This window comes from Spermophilus citellus, assembly GCF_964194105.1.
Source record: "Spermophilus citellus genome assembly, chromosome: 4".
Lineage (NCBI taxonomy): Eukaryota > Metazoa > Chordata > Mammalia > Rodentia > Sciuridae > Spermophilus > Spermophilus citellus.
The window spans coordinates 110,586,145-110,609,470 of NC_138185.1; the positions used below are offsets into that span (position 1 = coordinate 110,586,145).

General features: G+C 36.1%; 1 protein-coding gene across 4 annotated transcripts in view; it reads right to left on the reverse strand.

Annotated features, from left to right (window-relative positions):
• Positions 1-23,326, reverse strand: part of LRRC49 (leucine rich repeat containing 49) — a 191,728-nt gene that overhangs the window by 46,829 nt on the left and 121,573 nt on the right. For all 4 annotated transcript variants that reach the window (XM_081292760.1, XM_081292759.1, XM_081292762.1 and 1 more), the window contains 2 exons: positions 21,530-21,677; positions 8,210-8,293 (listed from right to left, as the gene is read on the reverse strand). In XM_081292760.1, coding sequence (XP_081148886.1) covers positions 8,210-8,293; positions 21,530-21,677 — 232 coding nt within the window. The remainder of the gene's footprint in view (positions 1-8,209; positions 8,294-21,529; positions 21,678-23,326) is intronic.

Below are 23,326 nucleotides of genomic sequence, written 5' to 3' on the forward strand. Positions count from 1 at the left end.
AATTGCATGACAGGGAACACTACTTTTTCTAAATGAACATGGCAATGAGAAATCTCGCTCTTATAGATTTTTAAAAATACTGTCTATGGCTTATTTCCTATAAACTAGGGTATTTGGGGCAAACTTTTGGGAATATGCCAATATATGAAAGAATAAGTTTCATTGGCTGAATCAGTAAAAAGGCAGAAACATGTACCAAAACTCATTAGGCACTGGGTTCAATCTTCAGCACCATATAAAAATAAACAAACAAAATAAAGGTATACATACATGGAGTACAACTTATTAAAGAAAAAAAATATATATATATACAATAAGCCAGTCATGGCAGTACATGGCTGTAATCTCAGAGACTCAGGAAGCTGAGGCAGGAAGATTGCAAGTTCAAGGCCAGCCTCAGCAACTTAGTGAGGTCCCAAGCAACTTAGAGAGACCCTGTCTCAAAAAATAAAAAGGGCTAGGATGTGTCTCAGTGGTAAAGTGCATCTGGATTAAGTCCCAATTACTAAAAAATAAAATAAATAAATAAATGTGTGTGTGTGTGTGTGTGTGTGTATCAGTAACATTTATCAGTGAAGATGACAGTCTATTACAGTGCCATTCAAGGTGAATTGCACATGCCATGGGATGGATACACAAGGTAAAGCACTGATATAAAAACAAATACTACAAATTCTATTATATTTATTTTCATCTCTCAAGTTCCAGCTTTTGCATTTGTTTTTTTTTCCAGTGAGTTGCAGTTTCTTTTTTTTATTGGTTGTTCAAAACATTACATATTTCTTGATATATCATATTTCACACTTTGATTCAAGTGGGTTATGAACTCCCATTTTTACCCCGTATACAGATTGCAGAGTCACATCAGTTACACTTACATTGATTTACATGTTGACATACTCATGTCTGTTGTATTCAGCTGCCTTTCCTATCCTCTACTATCCCCCCTCCCCTCCCCTCCCCTCCCCTTTTCTCTCTCTACCCCCTCTACTGTAATTCATTTCTCCCCCTTGTATTATTTTTCCCTTTCCCCTCACTTCCTCTTGTATGTAATTTTGTATAACCCTAAGGGTCTCCTTCCATTTCCAAGCAATTTCCCTTCTCTCTCCCTGTCCCTCCCACCTCTCATCCCTGTTTAATGTTATTCATCTTCTCATGCTCTTCTTCCCTACTCTGTTCTTAGTTACTCTCCTTATATCAAAGAAGACATTTGGCATTTGTTTTTTAGGGATTGGCTAGCTTCACTTAGCATAATCTGCTCTAATGCCATCCATTTCCCTCCAAATTATATAATTTTGTCATTTCTTAATGCAGAGTAATACTCCATTGTGTATAAATGCCACATTTTTTTATCCATTCGTCTATTGAAGGGCATCTAGGTTGCTTCCACAGTCTTGCTATTGTGAATTGTACTGCTATGAACATCGATGTAGCAGTGTCCCTGTAGCATGCTGTTTTTAGGTCTTTAGGGAATAGACGCAGAAGGGGAATAGCTGGATCAAATGGTGGTTCCATTCCCAGCTTTCCAAGAAATCTCCATACTGCTTTCCAAATTGGTTGCACCAATTTGCAGTCCCACCAACAATGTACAAGTGTACCCTTTTCCCCACATCCTCGCCAGCACTTGTTGTTTGACTTCATAATGGCTGCCAATCTTACTGGAGTGAGATGATATCTTAGGGTGGTTTTGATTAGCATTTCTCTGACTGCTAGCGATGGTGAGCATTTTTTCATGTACTTGTTGATTGATTGTATGTCCTCCTCTGAGAAGTGTCTGTTTAGGTCCTTGGCCCATTTGTTGATTGGGTTATTTGTTATCTTATTGTCTAATTTTTTGAGTTCTTTATATACTCTGGATATTAGGGCTCTATCTGAAGTGTGAGGAGTAAAGATTTGTTCCCATGATGTAGGCTCCCTATTTACCTCTCTTATTGTTTCTTTTGCTGAGAAAAAACTTTTTAGTTTGAGCAAGTCCCATTTGTTGATTCTAGATATTAATTCTTGTGCTATGGGTGTCTTATTGAGGAATTTGGAGCCCGACCCCACAGTGCGTAGGTCGTAGCCAACTTTTTCTTCTATCAGATGCCTTGTCTCTGGTTTGATATCAAGCTCCTTGATCCATTTTGAGTTAACTTTTGTGCATGGCGAGAGAAAGGGATTCAGTTTCATTTTGTTGCATATGGATTTCCAGTTTTCCCAGCACCATTTGTTGAAGATGCTGTCCTTCCTCCATTGCATGCTTTTAGCCCCTTTATCAAATATAAGAAAGTTGTAGTTTTGTGGGTTGGTTTCTGTATCCTCTATTCTGTACCATTGGTCCACCCGCCTGTTTTGGTACCAATACCATGCTGTTTTTGTTACTATTGCTCTATAGTATAGTTTGAAGTCTGGTATCGCTATACCACCTGATTCACACTTCCTGCTTAGCATTGTTTTTGCTATTCTGGGTCTTTTATTTTTCCATATGAATTTCATGATTGCTTTCTCTATTTCTACAAGAAATGCCATTTGGGATTTTGATTGGCATTGCATTAAACCTATAGAGAACTTTTGGTAATATCGCCATTTTGATGATGTTAGTTCTGCCTATCCATGAACAGGGTATATTTTTCCATATTCTAAGATCTTCTTCTATTTCTCTCTTTAGGGTTCTGTAGTTTTCATTGTATAAGTCTTTCACCTCTTTTGTTAGGTTGATTCCCAAGTATTTTATTGTTTTTGAGGATATTGTGAATGGAGTGGTTGTCCTCATTTCCATTTCAGAGGGTTTGTTGCTGATATACAGGAATGCCTTTGATTTGTGTGTGTTGATTTTATATCCTGCCACTTTGCGGAATTCATTTATTAGCTCTAATAGTTTCTTTGTAGACCCTTTTGGGTCTGCTAGGTATAGAATCATGTCATCTGCAAATAGTGATAATTTAAGTTCTTCTTTTCCTATTTTTATGCCTTTAATTTCTTTTGTCTGTCTAATTGCTCTGGCCAGTGTTTCGAGAACTATGTTGAACAGAAGTGGTGAGACAGGGCATCCCTGTCTTGTTCCAGATTTTAGAGGGAATGCCTTCAACTTTTCTCCATTCAGAATGATGCTAGCCTGGGGCTTAGCGTAGATTGCTTTTACAATGTTGAGGTATGTTCCTGTTATCCCTATTTTTTCGAGAGTTTTGAACAAAAAGGGATGCTGTACTTTGTCGAATGCTTTTTCTGCATCTATCGAGATGATCATATGGTTCTTATTTTTAAGTCTATTGATGTGGTGGATAACATTTATTGATTTCTGTATATTGAACCAGCCTTGCATCCCAGGGATGAATCCTACTTGATCATGGTGTACAATTTTTTTGATATGATTTTGTATCCAATTCGCCAGAATTTTATTGAGGATTTTTGTGTCTAGGTTCATTAGAGATATAGGTCTGTAGTTTTCTTTCTTTGAAGTATCTTTGTCTGGTTTTGGAATCAGTGTGATATTGGCCTCGTAGAATGAATTTGGAAGTTCTCCCTCTTTTTCTATTTCCTGAAATAGCTTGAAAAGTATTGGTATTAGTTCCTCTTTAAAGGTTTTGTAAAACTCTGCTGTATACCCATTTGGTCCTGGGCTTTTCTTAGTTGGTAATCTTTTGATGGTTTCTTCTATTTCCTCAATTGATATTGGTCTGTTTAGGTTGTCTATATCCTCCTGTCTCAATCTGGGCAGATCATATGACTTAAGAAATTTATCGATGCCTTCACTATCTTCTATTTTATTGGAGTATAAGGATTCAAAATAATTTCTGATTATCTTCTGTATTTCTGAAGTGTCTGTTGTGATATTGCCTTTTTCATCCTGTATGCTAGTAATTTGAGTTCTCTCTCTTCTTCTCTTTGTTAGCATGGCTAAGGGTCTGTCGATCTTATTTATTTTTACAAAGAACCAACTTTTAGTTTTATCAATTTTTTCAATTGTTTCTTTTGTTTCGATTTCATTAATTTCAGCTCTGATTTTAATTAATTCTTGCCTTCTACTTCTTTTGCTGTTATTTTGCTCTTCTTTTTCTAGGATTTTTGAGCTGAAGTATGAGATCATTTATTTGTTGGTTTTTTCTTTTTTTAAGGAATGAACTCCATGCAATGAATTTTCCTCTTAGAACTGCTTTCAATGTGTCCCATAAATTCCAATATGTTGTGTCTGTGTTTTCATTTATCTCTAAGAATTTTTTAATTTCCTCCTTGATGTCTTCTATAACCCATTGATCATTCAGTAACCTGTTGTTCATTCTCCAAGTGATGCATGATTTTTCCTTCCTTCTTTTATCGTTGATTTTCAGTTTCATTCCATTATGGTCAGATAAGATGCATGGTATTATCTCTACTCCTTTACATTGTGTAAGAGTTGCCCTGTGACATAATATGTGATCTATTTTTGAGAAGGATCCATGTGCTGCTGAGAAAAAAGTGTAACTGCTTGATGTTGGGTGGTATATTCTATATATGTCAATTAAGTCTAGGTTGTTAATTGTGTTATTGAGTTCTATAGTTTCCTTATTCAACTTTTGTTTGGAAGATCTGTCCAGTGGTGAGAGAGGTGTGTTGAAGTCTCCCATGATTATTGTATGGTGGTCTATTAGACTCTTGAACTTGAGAAGAGTTTGTTTGATGAACATAGCTGCACCATTGTTTGGGGCATATATATTTATGATTGTTATGTCTTGTTGGTGTATGGTTCCCTTGAGCAGTATGTAGTGTCCCTCTTTATCCCTTTTGATTAACTTTGGCTTGAAATCTATTTTATTTGATATGAGTATGGACACTCCTGCTGTTTCCGAAGTCCATATGAGTGATATGATTTTTCCCAACCTTTCACCTTCAGTCTATGTATGTCTTTTCCTATCAAATGCGTCTCCTGTAGGCAGCATATTGTTGGGTCATGTTTTGTGATCCATTCTACTAGCCTGTGTCTCTTAATTGGTGAGTTTAAGCCATTAACATTTAGGGTTATTATTGAGATATGGGTTATCCGTCCAGCCATATTTGTTTATTTATGTTACTGAATATGGTTTGTTTTCCTCTTTGATTATTTTCCCCCCTTTACTGTCCTACCTCCCACTGTTGGTTTTCATTGTTATTTTCCATTTCCTCTTCCTGTAATGTTTTGCTGAGGATTTTTTGGAGAGATGGTTTTCTAGCTGCAAGTTCTTTTAACTTTTGTTTATCGTGGAAGGTTTTAATTTCATCTTCCATCTTGAAGCTCAATTTTGCTGGATACACAATTCTTGGTTGGAACCCATTTTCTTTCAGTGTTTGAAATATGTTATTCCAGGATCTTCTAGCTTTCAAAGTCTGTGTTGAGAGATCAGCTGTTATCCTGATTGGTTTACCCCTAAATGTAATCTGTTTCCTTTCTCTTGTAGCTTTTAAAATTCTCTCCTTATTCTGTATGTTGGGCATCTTCATTATAATGTGTCTAGGTGTGGATCTCTTATGATTATGCACATTCGGCGTCCTGTAGGCTTCTAGGATTTGGGATTCTGTTTCATTCTTCAAGTCTGGGAAGTTTTCTCGTATTATTTCATTGAATAGATTGTTTATTCCTTTGGTTTGGAGCTCTGTGCCTTCCTGTATCCCAATGACTCTTAAGTTTGGTCTCTTTATGTTATCCCATATCTCTTGGATGTTCTGTTCATGGTTTCTTAACTGTCTTGCTGAGCTGTCTATGTTCTTTTCAAGTTGAAATACTTTGTCTTCATTGTCTGACGTTCTATCTTCTAAGTGTTCTACTCTGCTGGTAGTATTCTCAATTGAGTTTTTAAGTTGGTTTATTGCTTCCTGCCTTTCTAGGATTTCTGTTTGTTTGTTTTTTATAGCTTCTATCTCCCTGTATAGTTGGTCTTTTGCTTCCTGGATTTGTTTATGTATTTCATTGTTGAAGAGATCTTTCATTGTCTGATTTTGCTGTCTAATGTCTTCCTTGAGACTCCAGATCATCTGAAGCATGTATCTTCTGAATTCTTTATCTGACATTCCATCTGCTGCAGATATTACCTCTTCTAACGTTGAGTTGACCTGCATTGCTTGTGGTCCTTTCTTTCCTTATCTCTTCATAGTGTTCACGTTTCTTTCTGCTTACTGAGACTGTTGTGTTGTTGAATTTTCCCCCTATATATTTGTATTACTCTTGTATAGTTGCAAAGTCTCCTGCGCAGGTGCGGGCAGGGGCTCTGCTCCTCCTCCAATTGGGGCACTGTGTCTACCACATCGGCAGGCCACTGGGCCTGTTCTGCTGGTTGGTAGCAGGTGCGCCTACCTTGCAGGCGTGCGGGGGCGGCTCTGCCACTCCCAGGTTGCTGGGCCTGACCTGCTGGTGGGTTGCAGGTCCGGCTACCTTGCAGGCGCGGGGGGAGGGCGCACACCTATTTGTATTTAGACAGTTACGCGAAATGGAGGACGTAATGCTTGGGGATGAAAGTTGGGGTGGGGGGAAGGGGAAGGTAGGTGCTCTTGAAAAGAAAGAAGGAGAGGGAGATAGATAGCATAGAGGAGAATGGAAAGAGCAGTAAAACTTGGAAGGGGAGAGAGAGAGGGAAAAGGGAGAGAAAAAATTAAAATGAAATAGGAAATAAAATTAGGTCTTAGAGATCCATTTTCTTCTCTTCCCGTAGGCAAAGCTGTGCCCTCCGTGCTGAGTTTTGCCCTCAATGTGTCAACAGCAATCCCTGTAAGGCGGTTCCTGGGAGTCTCTCAATCCTGTTGTTCCAGAGCCGTTTCACTTCTACGGCCCCTCCTCCCCCTTCCTCCTGCCAGCCAGCCAGGTCCTGCTCACCGGAGGCAGTTCCCCAAGGATTTGGTTACACTTTCAGCCCCAACGAGTGCTCTATTTCCCTAACTACTGAGCACTCTCGCTGTCATTCATCTAAGCCCCAGTGCTGTGGAGCTGTAGTCTGGGAGTCAATTGTTTAATTTTTCTGGACCCCTCTGGGGGGCACACCTTCGGAGTCTGGCAGCTAAGACCATTGGTGCCGCTGCTGGTGGTAATAGGAGTTGGGGGTCTAGGATCTCCTCTACTTCCCTCAGCCCCTACAGTCACAAATACACTGCTGGCGGTAGGAGGAGTTGGGGGTCTGGAGTGTCCTCTGTTTCCCTCCGCCCCTACCGTCACACCCTCTCAGTTCGCGGTTGGGGAATTTGAGGGTGGGGAGTCTTCTCTGCTTCCCTCTGCCCCTGCAGTCACACTCACGTCACTGGCAGTAGGGGGAGTTGGGGGTCGAGAGTCCTTTGGCCCTTATGGTCACGCCCACGGAGAGATTTTAAGTTTCCCGGTTGTTTGTATCTGGTGTGGGTGGGAGTCACACACCTGCTAAAGTAGATTCCGCTGGGAAGGAATCTCTTTGGCCGAACTTTGGTGACTTCCCCTCTCTGTTATGGCGGGCCCCTGGCTCCTTGCCGGAGTGTCCGAAGGGAGGGGTGGAACTGGCTTGATTCTGGTCTGACACAATCTCTGGTTTTAGTTCCCAGTTCGCTATTTCGTAAAGGGTTGGTTAGATTCCCTTCACGCTGTCTCGGGGGGGAGCCGTTCGCCGGGTGGGCGTGCCTGTTAGTAGAGCCCGGAGGGCACGGGCTGTCTGCTGGGACCGGTGGGGACACTTCTCGCTGCACCGGGCTGCCGCCACGTGGCTAAGATCCGGGCGGGTGGAGTGGCCGTTCGCTGAGCGAGAACGGGGCCTTCCGGGACAGCGAGATGGCGTGTGCCGTCTGCGGGTTTGGGCGGACCGCGCCGCTTGGGGCCTCCGGCCGCTTTCTGAAGCGGCTGGTGGCTGCGGGACTCGACCTCCGCGCCCGCGTGACCGGCCAAGATCCACTTGTCTGAGACAAACTGACACTTCTAATAAACCTACCAATTCCCGGCAGGTCCCCTCTTCACGGAATTTTGCTAGAAGTTCCTCAGTAGGTAGACTGCCGCTGTTCCAATGGATCTTTCTGATCCCATTAATGTGGAGACATTGGAATCGCTGCTTCCTCGCCGGCGGCCATGTTGGATCCCTCCTTGCATTTGTTTTATAATGTTTATTATATTACATTTCCTAAGTACAAGTCTATTTATAGATAGTAACTTATAAAAGTTATAGGAGTGTTTAGTAATGCAAAATTTAAAGTTTAGAAACCAATATTCCAATAGATTAGCTAGCTAGCTTCAGTGTACACACTCATGGATTCAGGTGGCGGAAAAAAATACCTTAAGCAAAGATTGTTTATGACTTTCCCGCTTCTTCTCTTCCTCCTTCTTGGCTACTACAGATGCCATACGCCTTTCTTCTTCCTAAAAAAAAAAAAAAAAAAGTTTTGCCAAAAATTTTATGATGTATGTAACCATTTTTTAATGCTAAATATCTTTGGTCTTGAAAGTCTGAGTTTTCTTCTTAAGGAGTATATTACTTGCTAACAGGAAATATGCCCTCAAAGAAAAAGTCAGTATGTCTTTCTTTCTTTTCTTCTTTCCTCCTAAGTCTTAAAAAAAATTCTTCTTAAAAAATTATTTATTTATGTATGCTAAAAACACAACATTCTTAACTCTACTTCAAACTCTGCAGTCGAGATGAACCTAGGTAATTAATATAAACAAACAAAAAAGTAAAGAAAGGGGGAGACCTTTTCTTTGTATAAGTTTTATTTGAAATTTTGTCAGTCATACCTCAATAAAGTTGGAAAAAATAAAGACTATGAAGTATATTACTGTTCAGTTCACAAAATTTTTTTAAAAAACCAGTCATAACTTCAATACTCTCACAATTTCTATGTATAGCTTTTATTTTTTTACAATGAGCACATTTTGTAAAGTTGTAACCTAGTTATACAGATTTACCTTTTCCCCCTGAAGAATGTCAAATTTTAATAAGTTACAACCACTTAACTTTTTACTTTTCATTACCATAAGATTTATAGGTAGTGAAAAAGATGTCCCAATTTGAGGAAACAATTTCTTCCTTCAAGATAACCTTGAAGGAAGAAATAGGAAACTATGGCCATATGACTTGCTTTGGCCAATGTTATATAAACAAAAGTGACATATATTTACTTCTAGGTGGAAGTTTTCAAAGGCAGTATAATGAGGCTGTTTTCTCTCTAACCTCTACTCTAGTAAATAAAGCAAATCTCTAGATAGTGGGTACTTTGAAAACTGAGCCCTCCAAAGACAAAAACAAAAAGCACAGATCCCAGACTACATACCATGGCAGACTATTAAGAGCCTGAAATAAACTTGTTGATTTAGCCCAATGAGGTTAGAGAAGTTGGTGCTAAAGCAAAATCTAGCTTATCCTCACCAATATATATTAAGGAAGGTCAAAGAAGACATGAAAATATATTCTACAAGGTGGGCCACTATATTTGTTCCTGAAAACAAAGACTTAAGATAGATAAAGAAATACACTTAAAACATGCACAAACATTAATTATCACAGAGTTAAAAAAAGAAAACTAGAAAAGAATCCACTAAGAGATTCTAATTTTAGAAATGAGGATACTACGCTCTAAGAAGTTAGTAACTTATATGAGGTAACACAGCTAGTGACAACATCTGGATAAGAACCAGAAGCCATGTCTCGCTAGAAATGATAATTGTAGTGTATTTTTATAATAAATTTATATTTAAATTTTTGAAAATTAATTTTAGAGATGAAAAAAGTGAGATTAGAATTCATTAGAAGTCTACCATATGATTTAGTTATTTTATTTAGTTAAATATTTATTTTTTAGTTATTTTAGGTGGACACAGTATCTTTATTTTATTTTTATGTGTGTTGAGGATCAAACCCAGCGCCCCGCACATGCCAGGGAGCATGCTACCTCTTGAGCCACATCCTAGCCCACTGATTTAGTTGTTTTAAAGGGAATGGAAATTTAATGTGATTTTTGACAAATTTCAAGTGCTTTTTCTCAAAATGGGAGATAATTCTTATTAACTTAAAAAACTAAATAGAGGTAATGAGGAGAAATAAACTAAATAAAAAATGCAGAACTCTGATTCCTAGCATCACAAAATAGCTGGTTTAATGATTATATTAAATTCTTTTATTAAATAAATACTAATTTGGTACCTATAGAGTATAACCTATTTCAGAACAAACTTCTTAAAAGATAAAAAAATACTGATGTTCAGTGTTGACTCATCTATAAAATGTAAACTAGAAACAGATTGGTTATTCAAAGAGCCAATTTCAAGCAGTACTGGAAACTGTATGGATCACGTACTACACATACTTAAGAGATGATTTCATCAGATTTTCAAAAAGAATTTCAGTTTCTATTAAAGGCAGTAGGGCTTTAAAAGGAAATCTAAACCTTGGAAAACTGGATTTTTACCAATCAATTTAAATATTGAGTGTTTTAAGGAATTTTTACATTTGATGGCTGCATTTCAACTCAAATAATTATAGAATAACTAAATTTAGAAACAAAAATAAACCTCTAATTATGAAGATAAGCTATAAATCTGTTGGTAAGAAGGAAAAAACCTGTAAAATTCTGGCTCCTTCATGATAATAGTCCACTCCAGTATCTGGGACAAAAGCCATACTCTTTATGTAGCAAAAGAAAGGGAAAAGATTGGGATCAAAAAAAAACCCTACTTTTTTCCTTATTTTAGTTTGACTATGAAGACCCAATATAGAAATAATTTCAAGTTAATTAAGCAGTGCAATGATTTAATAGGTGTTTGATAACCTAGATTATACTTTGCTAGCAGATTATTGCAGCTCTCAAACAATGTATGCGAGAAGTTTTGCTCCAAAATAAATAGTAGTCCTTTACTATGTGGAATTTTTAAAATAAAGAGGCAATGCATTTTTAACCACACACTCTAGAATAACTGCCGTTGTTTTCCTTGAATATATAAAACATTGAAATAGATTTAAAAATCACAGTGTTTTGGTCTAGAAGAGATAGCTTTATTTTTCTTTTAGCAGAGAAAACTGATTTTTCCAGGGTCATAGGTAGTGTTAAAGCAAGGATTAGGAGCCACATCACCTGACTTCTACTGGGCCAGGAATTAGCTGTTAAATACTAGCAGGAGGTTGAAAAGCCCAAACACAATAGGTTATGCTGCTGAAACAACTTTAAAACTGACATTGGATTATAATAAGAAATGTTTATTTTTGAACATGCAAACACTACTCCAAATGTCTTCAATGCAGTGGCTAAATGTTCCTGGGTACTATTATTTTGATGATATCTTCAACCCAACGTATATTTCCATAATGACCACAGGAAGAAAGCACAGAGAATCTTGCACAGGCTTTTAAATGCTTCTGCCTGAAAATGAGATATAGTACTTCTGCTCATGTTTCATTAGCCAAAACAAGTTACACAGCAACACATAACTTCAAAAGGGTGTAGAAATACCACATTTCCACATGTCAAAAAGATAAGGAGAGCTCGGTGGCGCATGCCTGTAATCCCAGCAGCTCGGGTGGCTGAGACAGGAGGATCACAAGTTCAAAGCCAGCCTCAGCAAAAGCAAGGTGTTAAGGAACCTAGGTGGTAAGTGAGACCCTATCTCTAAATAAAATACAAAATAGGGCCGGAGATGTGGTTCAGTGGTTGAGTGCCGGAGTTCAATCCCCAGTACCAAAAAAAACAAAAAAAAAAAAAACAAAAGGAAGAGAACCAAATCATCAGTGAGTGTTAGTAATGTCTACCAAAAGAAGAAACTTACTTTTGTCTGAAATGAGTTATTCCATTTTTCTTGGCGGGGGGTGGGGGGGTTGGGAGGTGGGTGAATAAACTGTAAACATGTTTATATTAAGTCAATTAAATGTGCATTTGAGGTAAAAACTTTGACATTGTTTCTCTTTCAGAATTGTGAGAATTGTGCCTGCATTCCCAAAATGCTGCCTTAGAAATTAAAGGAAGAAAATTTGACTTCTCAGAATTTTCTGTATAATGACCCTTGTTCTACTCCTCAGACTGTCTGAATCAATCTCCCTTTCTCTCTCTCTCTCTCTCTCTCTCTCTCTCTCTTTCTCTCTCTCACCCCTCTAAAACTAATAGTTCAGGTGTAATCTGACTATTGAAAAAAATGGAATGACTGTCTTCATTTCCTAATTTCTTTATTTCTATAAATGAATATTATTTTAAGCAACATTAGCTTTTAACAATCACATCTTGTAATTAACTCAGGTTGAGCTTATCAATTCTAATGCATTATTTTCACACAACTGCTAAATCTCATTCTCCACAACCCTGCATTTGTGCTGAAAATTGTTCTGTCACATTGTTAGTATGAGGTAAAGCTCAATATTTTCAATTTAGCTTTTTAAAAAATTTTATTAAATTCTGTTTATTTTTCTAGATGAGGGGTCAGTAAACTTTTTCTGTAAAGGGTCTGATGGTAAATATTTTAGGTTTTCTGGGCTATCTAAGATTTCTATCTTATATTGTTCTCTGTTCTCCCTTAAAAAAACAAAAACAATGTTTTAAAACTATAAAAACTATTTAACAGTTAAACAAAAGCAGGATGCAGAACAAATCTGGCCTGTAAGCTATAATTTGCCAAGCCCTATCCTAGACTATTGGGTTACTTTTGGATTCTGATTTGATCAAACAATATAAGAGGATCTCTAACATCTTCAGTTTCTGTCACTTACACACTTTAACAGAGTAACATTAAAATTTTCTTATATTGACCTTAACAAAAATGTTGAATAAAACAGGCAAGAGGAAAACCCCTCATCTCATGTCAGTACAGATTTTCTAAAGGCTGGCACCAATCCATTCCTTCATGTTTTGTAGATAAACTTGAAAAATTGTCAACTTAACCACGTTGTCATACAACTTATTCAAAATGATGTCAAAAAAGACTTTTCCAAATACTTTGCTTAAGTATCAAAACACAGTCTGCAACACTTCTCTGAAAGGGTCTATTAATAATTACCCTGATTTGATCATCACATTGTATGTATGCCTTATAATGTACTCATAAATATGTCTAGATACTATATCAATTTTAAAAGTTTTAAAAATTTAAAATAGGAAACTAATTGTTTTGCATGGATTGCTTTTAGTGAACTAATGCTGCCTCCTAGTGATCAATTCCTTAAGTACTTAAAACCAACTTTTAATAATTGAGTTTATATTTTTTATAATATTGATTGTCATAATTTGGAGAGTTTATATTTTTTCTTTTGTGATTAAAAAACAGATTAGTTCACCTTAATTCTCGGCTACTCTATTATTACCAAAGTTTACCTCTCTAATGGTCTAGCAATTTATTCAGTGCTCTAGATCAAGGATTGAAAAATTCTAGTCCTCAGGTCAAATCCATCCTGCTAATTGTTTTTGTAAATAACACTTATTTACTCATGCTCATTAAATTACGTATTGTTCATGTCTCCTTTTACACTGCAATGGGAAAGTACTTTCAACAGAGACTGTATTAGCTCACAAAGCCTGAAATATTTACCTTCAAATCCTTTGTATTAGTCAGGGTTCTCTAGAGGAACAGAGTCAACAAGAAGTATAATTATAAAAAGGGGACTTATTAGGCTGGCTTATGTGACCAGAAGCTGGATAGTCCACAATGGCCATCTGCAGGCTAGAGAGCTGGAAGAACCAGTAGCTGCAGCAGTGCAAGAGGCTAAAGCCCCAGAACAAGAGGGATCAATGGTGCTACCCTAGTCCAAGCCCTAGGCTTTTGGAAACTCCTTGGAGAATCACTAGCAGAGTCCACTTTGAAAGAATGAAGAAGCAGGAGTCTGATATCCTCAGACCATCAAAGCAAGAATCAAGAACTCATTCAATAAGAACTGAGCTTGCATCTGCTGCTGCTTCCTACTTTTATTCAATCCAAGCCATCATCCTATGGGATGGTGCTGCCCATGCTTAGGGAGGGTCTCCACTTCAGTTGGTATCCCACATGCCAATCATTCCTAGACACATCCTCATTGACACACCCAGAAGCCTTTTAATTCAATCAAGTTGACAATTCAAATTGACCATTACATCTTTTATAGATGAAGTTTGTTAACCCCTGGTCTAGATGGGCCTGGATTCAAATTTATTTATTCAGCTCTCCTAGGCTTTACTTTTATCTTATTAAGCTTTATTCTATTATTAGTAGACAAAGCCCCCTTCTTCCTAGAAGAAATAACTAAAGGAAGATAGAATTTGAAGCCTTAATAGATAGCATCATCTTATTTCTTATTATTCCGCTGAATCTCTTACCCTGACTAATCTCTTGCTTCTCGTCACCCATCCCATCCTCCTAAATTCATCCTTCAGGCTGCTACCCAGGCTGGACAGTATTTTTAAAACTATTTTACCTACCTCAAACTCTTCAAGTGTTTCTTCCTATTATGATTAAGACAAAAAGTATAAACTATATAATGATATAAAATGCCCTATCCCTTGCCTGTAGTGGGCATGTCTCCCACTATTCTCCGCATGTACACTCAATTCTTAGCCATATTCAACTTCCATCAGTTGCTATATTCTCTCAGCACCCCTTTGCATTTTGCATACCTTTGTTCTCCACAGATATATTCTCCTTTGGTAATTTTCCTGTTTCTTGGGCAGACTTAGGAGTTGCTTTGCTCTTCAATATCATTTAGGGTGTCCATGCATGTACACATGTAAGAATGTGTATATAAGTATATAAGTGTGTATGTAAGCATATGTAAGCATGTGCATATATATACATTTCTATGGATATATCATATATATGAATATGCACAAACATGCACACATATGATCTAGCTGTCTTATCCAACTTGGTTTGTCATTTTGCATCATCATCTGGCTACAAGCCTGTCTCTGTAATAGATCAAGGAGTGGCAAATTATAGCTCAATGGCTTCTTTGGAGGACTGTAATTAATTCTAAGGCACAAACTGTGAATCTTATATTGTCATTTTTAGTGTCTACTACAACCCTATTACAGAACCTCTCAGTTCATGGGGCCTAAAAGTTTCATCAGGAATATTTTCACAGCGCTTTTAGGCCAAATGAATATTAGCAGCTCCACTTACTAAGTAGAGAGATCCAAACAACTAACTAAGCAATTTAGTAGCCATTTGGAAAAAATAATATATGTGAATCAAAAGAAAAATATTAAATAATCACAATTATTTATCAATGTAATGCTTGTAATCTGTAGGACATTTCATAACTTCTCAAACATAAGATTTAAGCATCAGATTGGACATTGCCACCCTTATTCCCTGTTTCCACACTGGTTTGGGCATAGTTTTTGTCATAATGACCACTGAAAACTCAGCTTTGTAAGGGTATGATGTGATAGAGAAGAGTATAACATGACCTAATGTTAAAATGTTAAACCATCTTGAGCTAGTACTTTGTTCTATCTGACAGATATCAAATCTCACTGTTTAATTTGAAAATTAAAAATATTCCACAATGCCTGAATGAGTTCATACAGTTAGGATCATTACATATTTGTGTAATTCACCTCAACTAAAATGTTTATACAGTAAATTTATACCAAAATTGAATCAAGATTTTTTTCTTAAGAAAAAAATTGTTATAGAATGAATATCAGAAAAATTTTTTAGCCAGATGTTAAATATCTGGGGCTTGTAGGCATATAGTCTCTAGTAACTACTCAATATTACCATAGCAACATCAAAGCAGACATAGACAACAGATAAATGGACACCATCAAATGAATAGGAATTTGTTCCAATAAACATTATTTACAAAAACATGTAGCCAGCTCCAAACACCTGCTATCAGGAATCCTTTAAAAGGGCCATTGTTTCCACACTCAACTAAAAAGGTGAAACTAAATATCATCGGTTCACACTGATATGCATAAGTTAAAATTTCTTTGAGGAATGGGATTACAAAGTTATTAAAAATAACGTCACAAGGAAAAAACCTGGAATACATCATCAAAGTAAACGTCATCAGTAAAGGAATAAATATGAATAACAAATCTCTTGATAGGATGCAATGCAAACATAAATTCACTTTTATGACATTTAAGCCAAATCTATAAGTAAAAAATGTATCATGAGAAAACAGTAGAAAATCTGAATTGAGATCATTTCTACCAAATAACTAACCTGTAATCTTCATAACTATCAAAGTTATGAAAGTTTAAGAAAAAGCAAGGAGCTATTCCAGGAAAACAACAAATTATATGCACACACATGTGCACACACACACACAGAGGCATGATAACAAAAGGCATCTATAACACTGGAGCATTTTGCTACAGAAAACATTATTAACTTAATTGGTGAGAGTTGAATGTGGTGCAAGAGTTAGATGCTAGTAATATTTCAATGTTTATTTCTCATTTTCATTAGTTGTAGTGAGGTTTTATAAGAGATGTCTTTGCTTATACAGCTGTTGGAGAATCAAGTCAGCATTTTGCTCTCAGAGTTCAAGAAAAAACATTCTTTGTTCTGTACTTTTTTTCTGTAACTTTGACAGTGTTTCCAAATTTTAATTGTTAAAATTAAACCATGAAGGAACAGATATGCTTTATGTTTATATTTATATGCTCTATAAATATTACTGCTCTTTAATTATCAGTACAGACGCCCCCAATTCTATTCTCATGACCTTCTCCCATTTCCTTACCAAGCAAATATATCTTATAGAATGTAAAAGAACTAGTATGATTCTATTTTATTTAAGAAAATAAAGTAAATTTTACTCAATTAATAAGGCTTTATTAAACATTAGTAAATTCAATTACATTCTCAGAATTAGGCAAGAAAGAAAAGGAAAAGGAAAAAAATTATAGAGTATCTATATGTGTCAGGAAAAGAAAGAGGAAGAATGGTTACTGTCCTAAAGATTATATTGGTCTTCTTCAATTTCTTTATTTAGTGTTCTGTCGTTTTTCTTATAGAGGTCTTTCACCTCTTTTGTTAAATTGATTCCCAAGTTTTTTTTTTAAGCTATTATGAATGGGGTGATTTTCCTAATTTCTTTTTCAAAGGATTCATCAGTGAGGTAGAGAAGTGCATTTGACTTATGGATATTGATTTTATATCTTATTACTTTGCTGAATTCATTTATTAAATCTAGAAAATTTCTGGTGGAATTTTTTAAAGTTTTTATTTTTATTTTTATTTTTTTATTGTTGGTTGTTCAAAACATTGCATAGTTCTTGACATATCATATTTCACACTTTGATTCAAGTGGGTTATGAACTCCCATTTTTACACCGTATACAGATTGCAGAATCACATCAGTTACACTTCCATTGATTTACATATTGCCATACTAGTGTCTGTTGTATTCTGCTGCCTTTCCTATCCTCTACTATCCCCCCTCCCCTCCCCTCCCCTCTTCTCTCTCTACCCCCTCTACTGTAATTCATTTCTCCCCCTTGTATTATTTTTCCTTTCCCCCTCACTTCCTCTTGTATGTAATTTTGTATAACCCTGAGGGTCTCCTTCCATTTCCATGCAATTTCCCTTGTCTCTCGCTTTCCCTCCCACCTCTCATCCCTATTTAATGTTAATCTTCTTCTCATGCTCTTCGTCCCTACTCTGTTCTTAGTTACTCTCCTTATATCAAAGAAGACATTTGGCATTTGTTTTTTAGGGATTGGCTGGCTTCACTTAGCAGCTTCACTTATCCTCTAAGTATAGAATCATGTCATGGGAAAATAGTGATAGTTTGAGTTCTTCTTTTCCTATTTGAATCCCTTTAATTTCTTTTGTCTAATTGCTCTGACTAGAGTTTCAAGGACTATGTTAAATAGAAGTGGTGAAAGAGGGCCTCCCTGTCTTGTTCCAGTTTTTAGAGAAAATGCTTCCAATTTTTCTACATTTAGAATAATATTGGCCTTCAGTTTACAAATAGATAGCTTTTTACAATGTTGAAGTATGCTTCTACTATCCCTAGTTTTTCTAGTGTTTTGAACATGAAAGGGTGCTGTATTTTGCTATTGGTATCTCTGTATCTATTGATATAATCACATGATTCTAATCTTTGAGTCAATTGATGTGGTGAATTACATTTATTAATTTCCATATGTTGAACCAATCTTGCATCCCTGGGATAAACCCCAGTTGATTATGGTACACTATCTTTTAAATATGTTTTGGTATGTGATTTGCCAGAATTTTACTGAGAATTTTTGTGTCTATGTTCATCAGGGATATTGGTCTGAAGTTTTCTTTCCTTGATGAGTTTTTGTCTGGCTTTGGCATTAGGGTGATACGAGTTTTGTAGAATGAGTTTGGGAGGGTTCCCTCCTTTTATATTTCATGGAATAATTTGAGAACACTAAAGAAAGAAATTGAAGAAGACCTTAGAAAATGGAAAGCTCTCCCATGCTCTTGGATAGGCAGAATCAATGTTGTCAAATAGCCATACTACCAAAAGTGCTATACACATTCAATGCAATATCAATTAAAATTCCAATGTCATACCTCATATAAATAGAAAAAGCAATCATGAAATTCACTTGGAAAAATAAAAGGCCAGGCCCGGAGAGGTGGCGCACGCCTGTAATCCCAGTGGCTTAGGAGGTGGAAGTAGGAAGATTGTGAGTTCAAAGCCAGCCTCAGCAATTTAGCAAGGCGCTAAGCAACTCAGTGAGACCCTATCTCTAATAAAATACAAAATAAGTCTAGGAATGTGGCTCAGTGGTCAAGAGCCTGTGTGTTTAATCCTGGTACCCCAAAACAAAAATTAAAATAAATAAATAAATTTAAAAGCTCAGAATAGTCAAAGCAATCCTTAGCAAGAAGAGTGAAGCAGGAGGCATCACAATACCAGCCCTTATATTTTCTATAGAGCTACAGTAAAGAAAGTAGCAAGGTATTGACACAAAAACTCAAATGAAGACCAATGGTACAGAGTAGAAGATGCAGAGACAAACCCATATAAATATAGTTATCTCATACTAGACAAAGGTTCACAAAACACACATTGGAGAAAAGATAGCCTCTTCAATAAATGGTGCTGGGAAAACTGGAAATCCATATGCAGCAAAAATGAAATTAAACCCCTATCTCTCACCATGCACAAAACTCAACTCAAAGTGGATTAAGGACCTAGGAATTTGACCAGAGACCCTGCGCCTAATAGAAGAAAAAGTAGGCCCAAATCTTCATCATGTTGGATTAGGCCCTGACTTCCTTAACAAGAGTCCTAAAGTGCAAGAAATAAAATCAAGAATCAATAAATGGGATGGATTCAAACTGAAAAGCTTCTTCTCAGCAAAGGAAACAGTGAGGTGAATAGAGAGCCTATAGAATGAAAGCCAATTTTTAACACATGCACATCAGATAGAACACTAATCTCTAAGATATTCAAAGAACACAAAAAACTGAATCCCAGAAAAATAAACAACCCAATCAATAAATGGGCTAAGGAACTGAACAGACATTTCTCAGAAGAAGATATACAATCAATCAACAAATATATTAAAAAACGTTCAATATCTCTATCAATTAGAGAAATACAAGTCAAAACTCACTCCAGTCAGAATGGCAGTTATCAAGATTACAAGCAACAATAAGTGTTGACAAAGATGTGAGGGAAGAGGCACACTCATACATTGCTGGTGCACTGCAAATAGGTACAACCACTCTGGAAAGCAGTATGGAGATTCCTTGGAAAAATGGGAATTGAACCACTATTTGACCCAGCTATCCTACTCCTTGGTCTATACCCAAAGGACTTTAAAATAGCATACTACAGGGACATAGCCACATCAATGTTCACAGCAGCACAATTCACAATAGCCAAACTGTGGAACCAACATAGATGCCCTTCAATAAATGAACAGATAAAGAAACTGTAGTATATAACTCAGCAATAAAAGAGAATAAAATTATGGCATTTGCAAGTAAATGGATGGAGTTAGAGAGTATCATGATAAACAAAGTAAGCCAATCCCAAAAAACCAAAAGCCAAATGTTTTCTTTGATAAATGGATGCTAATCCACAATGGGGGGGGGGTGGGGCATGGGATGAGTGGAAGAATTCTGGATTGGCCAAAGGAGAGGGAGGTGAAGGGATGGGTCATTATGATGGAAAAGATGGTGGAATGAGATGGACATCATTATCCTAGGTGTATGTATGATTGAAGGAATGGTGTGACCCTACTTTATATACAACCACAGAAGTGAAACATTGTGCTCCATTTATGTACAATGAATCAAAGAGCATTCTGTTGTCATGTGTAACTGATTAGAACAAATACATTAAAAAAATTTTAAAAAGACTATATTGGCTCAGTAGACAAGTCTGCCATACACATTCACTATGAAAAACACATAATTATGAACTGATTTGTGTAAATCTGCTCTACAGCTGTCTTTCCCCACTCAACTCAGCCTCATGAGAAGAGCAATTAGAAGTATCAAGAATGCTTAATTAAGAAAGACATGGAGGTAAGGGTAAAGAATTATGCCTAAAATACAAAACAATGTTGATAGTACAGATCTAAATAATCTGAGAGGACAAAGAATCATATGTCCATCCTGGAACAAAGAGAAAGAGGGAGAACCCTAGGAGGCTCTTGATATTGAGTCTTTCATCCACACTTCAATATTTGCTAACTTGCCTCAATGTCCATAATATTGCTGAGGTGCAAATGAAAAAAAAAAATAAGTGCACATACTGCAAAGATGGTATACAAAGAACAAGTCACTTGGCAATTGAGTAAACCTAGGTGACAAGACAACCCACATCAAAATTAGCAGACGCTAAAAGAAAAAAAAAAAAACAGTGGCTTGGGATTTTTTCTTAGGACACAGATAATCAAACTAAGGTTATTAATAGATATTTTCTGAAAAAAAATAAATAAATTTGGAATGCAATGAAACAAAGTCAGGCAAGTCTCTTTCTTAGAGAACTTCTTAAAGCCGATAATATGCTAATGTGCACTGTGCACCTAAAAAGAAGGGGCCACATTTGCATGATTCACTTAGATCAGCAGCCATATCAAAATATTGAAGTACATGAAAAAGGGAATTTATTTTAAAAAGAGCTACTTTGGAAGGTACAACATTAACATAAATAACTGCATACAAAACTTTCTAGGAGCCTCATATCCCTCCAAAGTTTGATACTTTATCTTCACAACAACTCTATGACACAGAGCAATTATGATTTTTTTTTATTTGAAGGAAAATGAAATATAGAAATATTAATCAAATTGCCAAAGGTCACATGGTTGAAAGTAGTCAAGCCAGTATTCAGACTCCGACAGTCTGGCTCCTGCAGTCAAGTTCTTAATCATTGCACTATGTCATTCACTTAATGAAGTCCTTACCATGCATTCCAAAATAAATTATTAGTTGGATATTAAGCAAGAATGAAAAATAAGCATAATAATTAATTTAAATAGAAGGCAAAATTTATAAATTTACAAAAATCTTCAAGGAAATTGGAGATGGGAGTAGGTAGTAAAAATTGAAATTATAATTATGAAGTATACAGTTATGATAATGCACAGTTCCATAATTAATAAAATTAAGAAGCATTTCAAGCAAAAGGTAGGTATCTCAATTTCCTAATCCACATTTAGGAAAACAATATGGCAAACACTTTGAAAATGTTCTCACCGTGATTCTCTTCATATCTAGCTGGCGCAGCTGCATCATATTCTGAAGGACAGTGTGTTTGTACCATGACTCTTGAGCTATTGGGTTGCCATCAAAAGTGATGTCTGATAGGGAGGTAGAGTCAGCAAGACAGGAAACACTGTCAAAACTACAGGAGAGACAAACCGCTGGATTATTCTGAGGCCTTCAAATAATGCTTTTGTAATAGACTTTTAAAAGAACAACTTTAGAATTATAGAAAAATTGAGAACATAAAGAGTTCTTATATACTCCACACTCAATTTTCCCTATTATTAACATCTTGTATTAGTACAGTACACTTGTTACAATTAATGAGCCAATATTAATACAGTTGTACTAACTAAAGTCCAAATTTAATCCAGATTTCCTTAGTTTTTATTTAGTATTCTTTCTCTGTCCCAGGAGCCCATCCAGGATACATTATATTTAGTCGTCACGTTTCTTTAAGCTCCCCTTGATTGTGACAGTTCTCAGAATTTTAATATTTTCAATAGCCTTGGCAATTTTAAGAATATTTGTCAGCTATTTTGTAGGATGCCTTCTATTAGGATTTGTCGGATATCTTTCTCATGACTACACTAGGGTTAAGGAACCAATGCTAACATGACTTACCACTGTTGATAATTTGCCTTGATCATCTGGCTCAGGCCATGTTTTTCAGGTTTCCCCAATGTAAAGTTAGTATTCTTTTCCCTTTTTTCATACTGAACACTTTGAAAGGAAGTCACTATATGATGTGCAGCCTACACTTAGGAAAGAGCTAAGTATGTCCCCCTCCTTGAGGTTGTAGTATCTAGGAATAATTTAGAATTTTTCTTTTTTGTATTTGGGGGTGCATTTATTTATTTCTATTAGTTTAGAATTATGTGTATTTATTTTATGCTTTGGGTTACTGATCAATACCACTTTACTTACTTTCTTGTTCTAATTGTTGCAGCTTCGGCCATTTTGGAAATTCTTTCAATTGGCTCCTATATGTTCCTTGACCATCAATATGGATTATTATTACTAGTAGTAGTACTTCCTTAATTTCTAGTTCTACAATGTTTTTTAGATTGAAATATTTCCTGCCTTGTTCCTAGACTCTACCATTTCTCCAAGGAACTATGGCTCTATTTATTTTAGAAGATATTAGAAACAAAGATCTAGGGGCTCCAGATATACTTTTTGCTAACCTAGTATCATTTCTTTTAGGCCCTCTCAGCTGAGAGAAAGAAAAAAATTACACACACACATAATATATATAATATATATCATAGGTATATTTATTTATATATATAAATATCTTAACATTTCTCTTTATAACCATCTATATCTATATTAAGGTAATTCATGACAATTCATAGTGATGTCTTCAAATCTAAATTATTACTGAATGGATCATTTTAGCCTACTGCCCTTGCTTGTCTGAAAATTCCTACTGCAACAAAGAGAAATCTGGTTTCTACTATCTGCTACCTATTTACTTAATTATTCAATTCCAGTATATCTGAATAGAGGTATCAGAGTTTATAAACTGTATTCACAATAGAAAATAATTTTATCAACTTAAATACAATGACTAAGTATAATTCCTTTTGCATTGAGTCTCAAAGATTCACTTCCAATGTTATATAAGCCAGTGCCTCTGTCCCCCACCCCTTCAGGGAGATTTCTTCATACATTTAAAAATCTATAGTTAGATTTTCTTGCTATAATTTGCATTCCTTTCAAGGATCTTCCAAGCTCCGAAATAATAAAATTTTTAAAAATTTGCACACATTGAGGTTCATGATT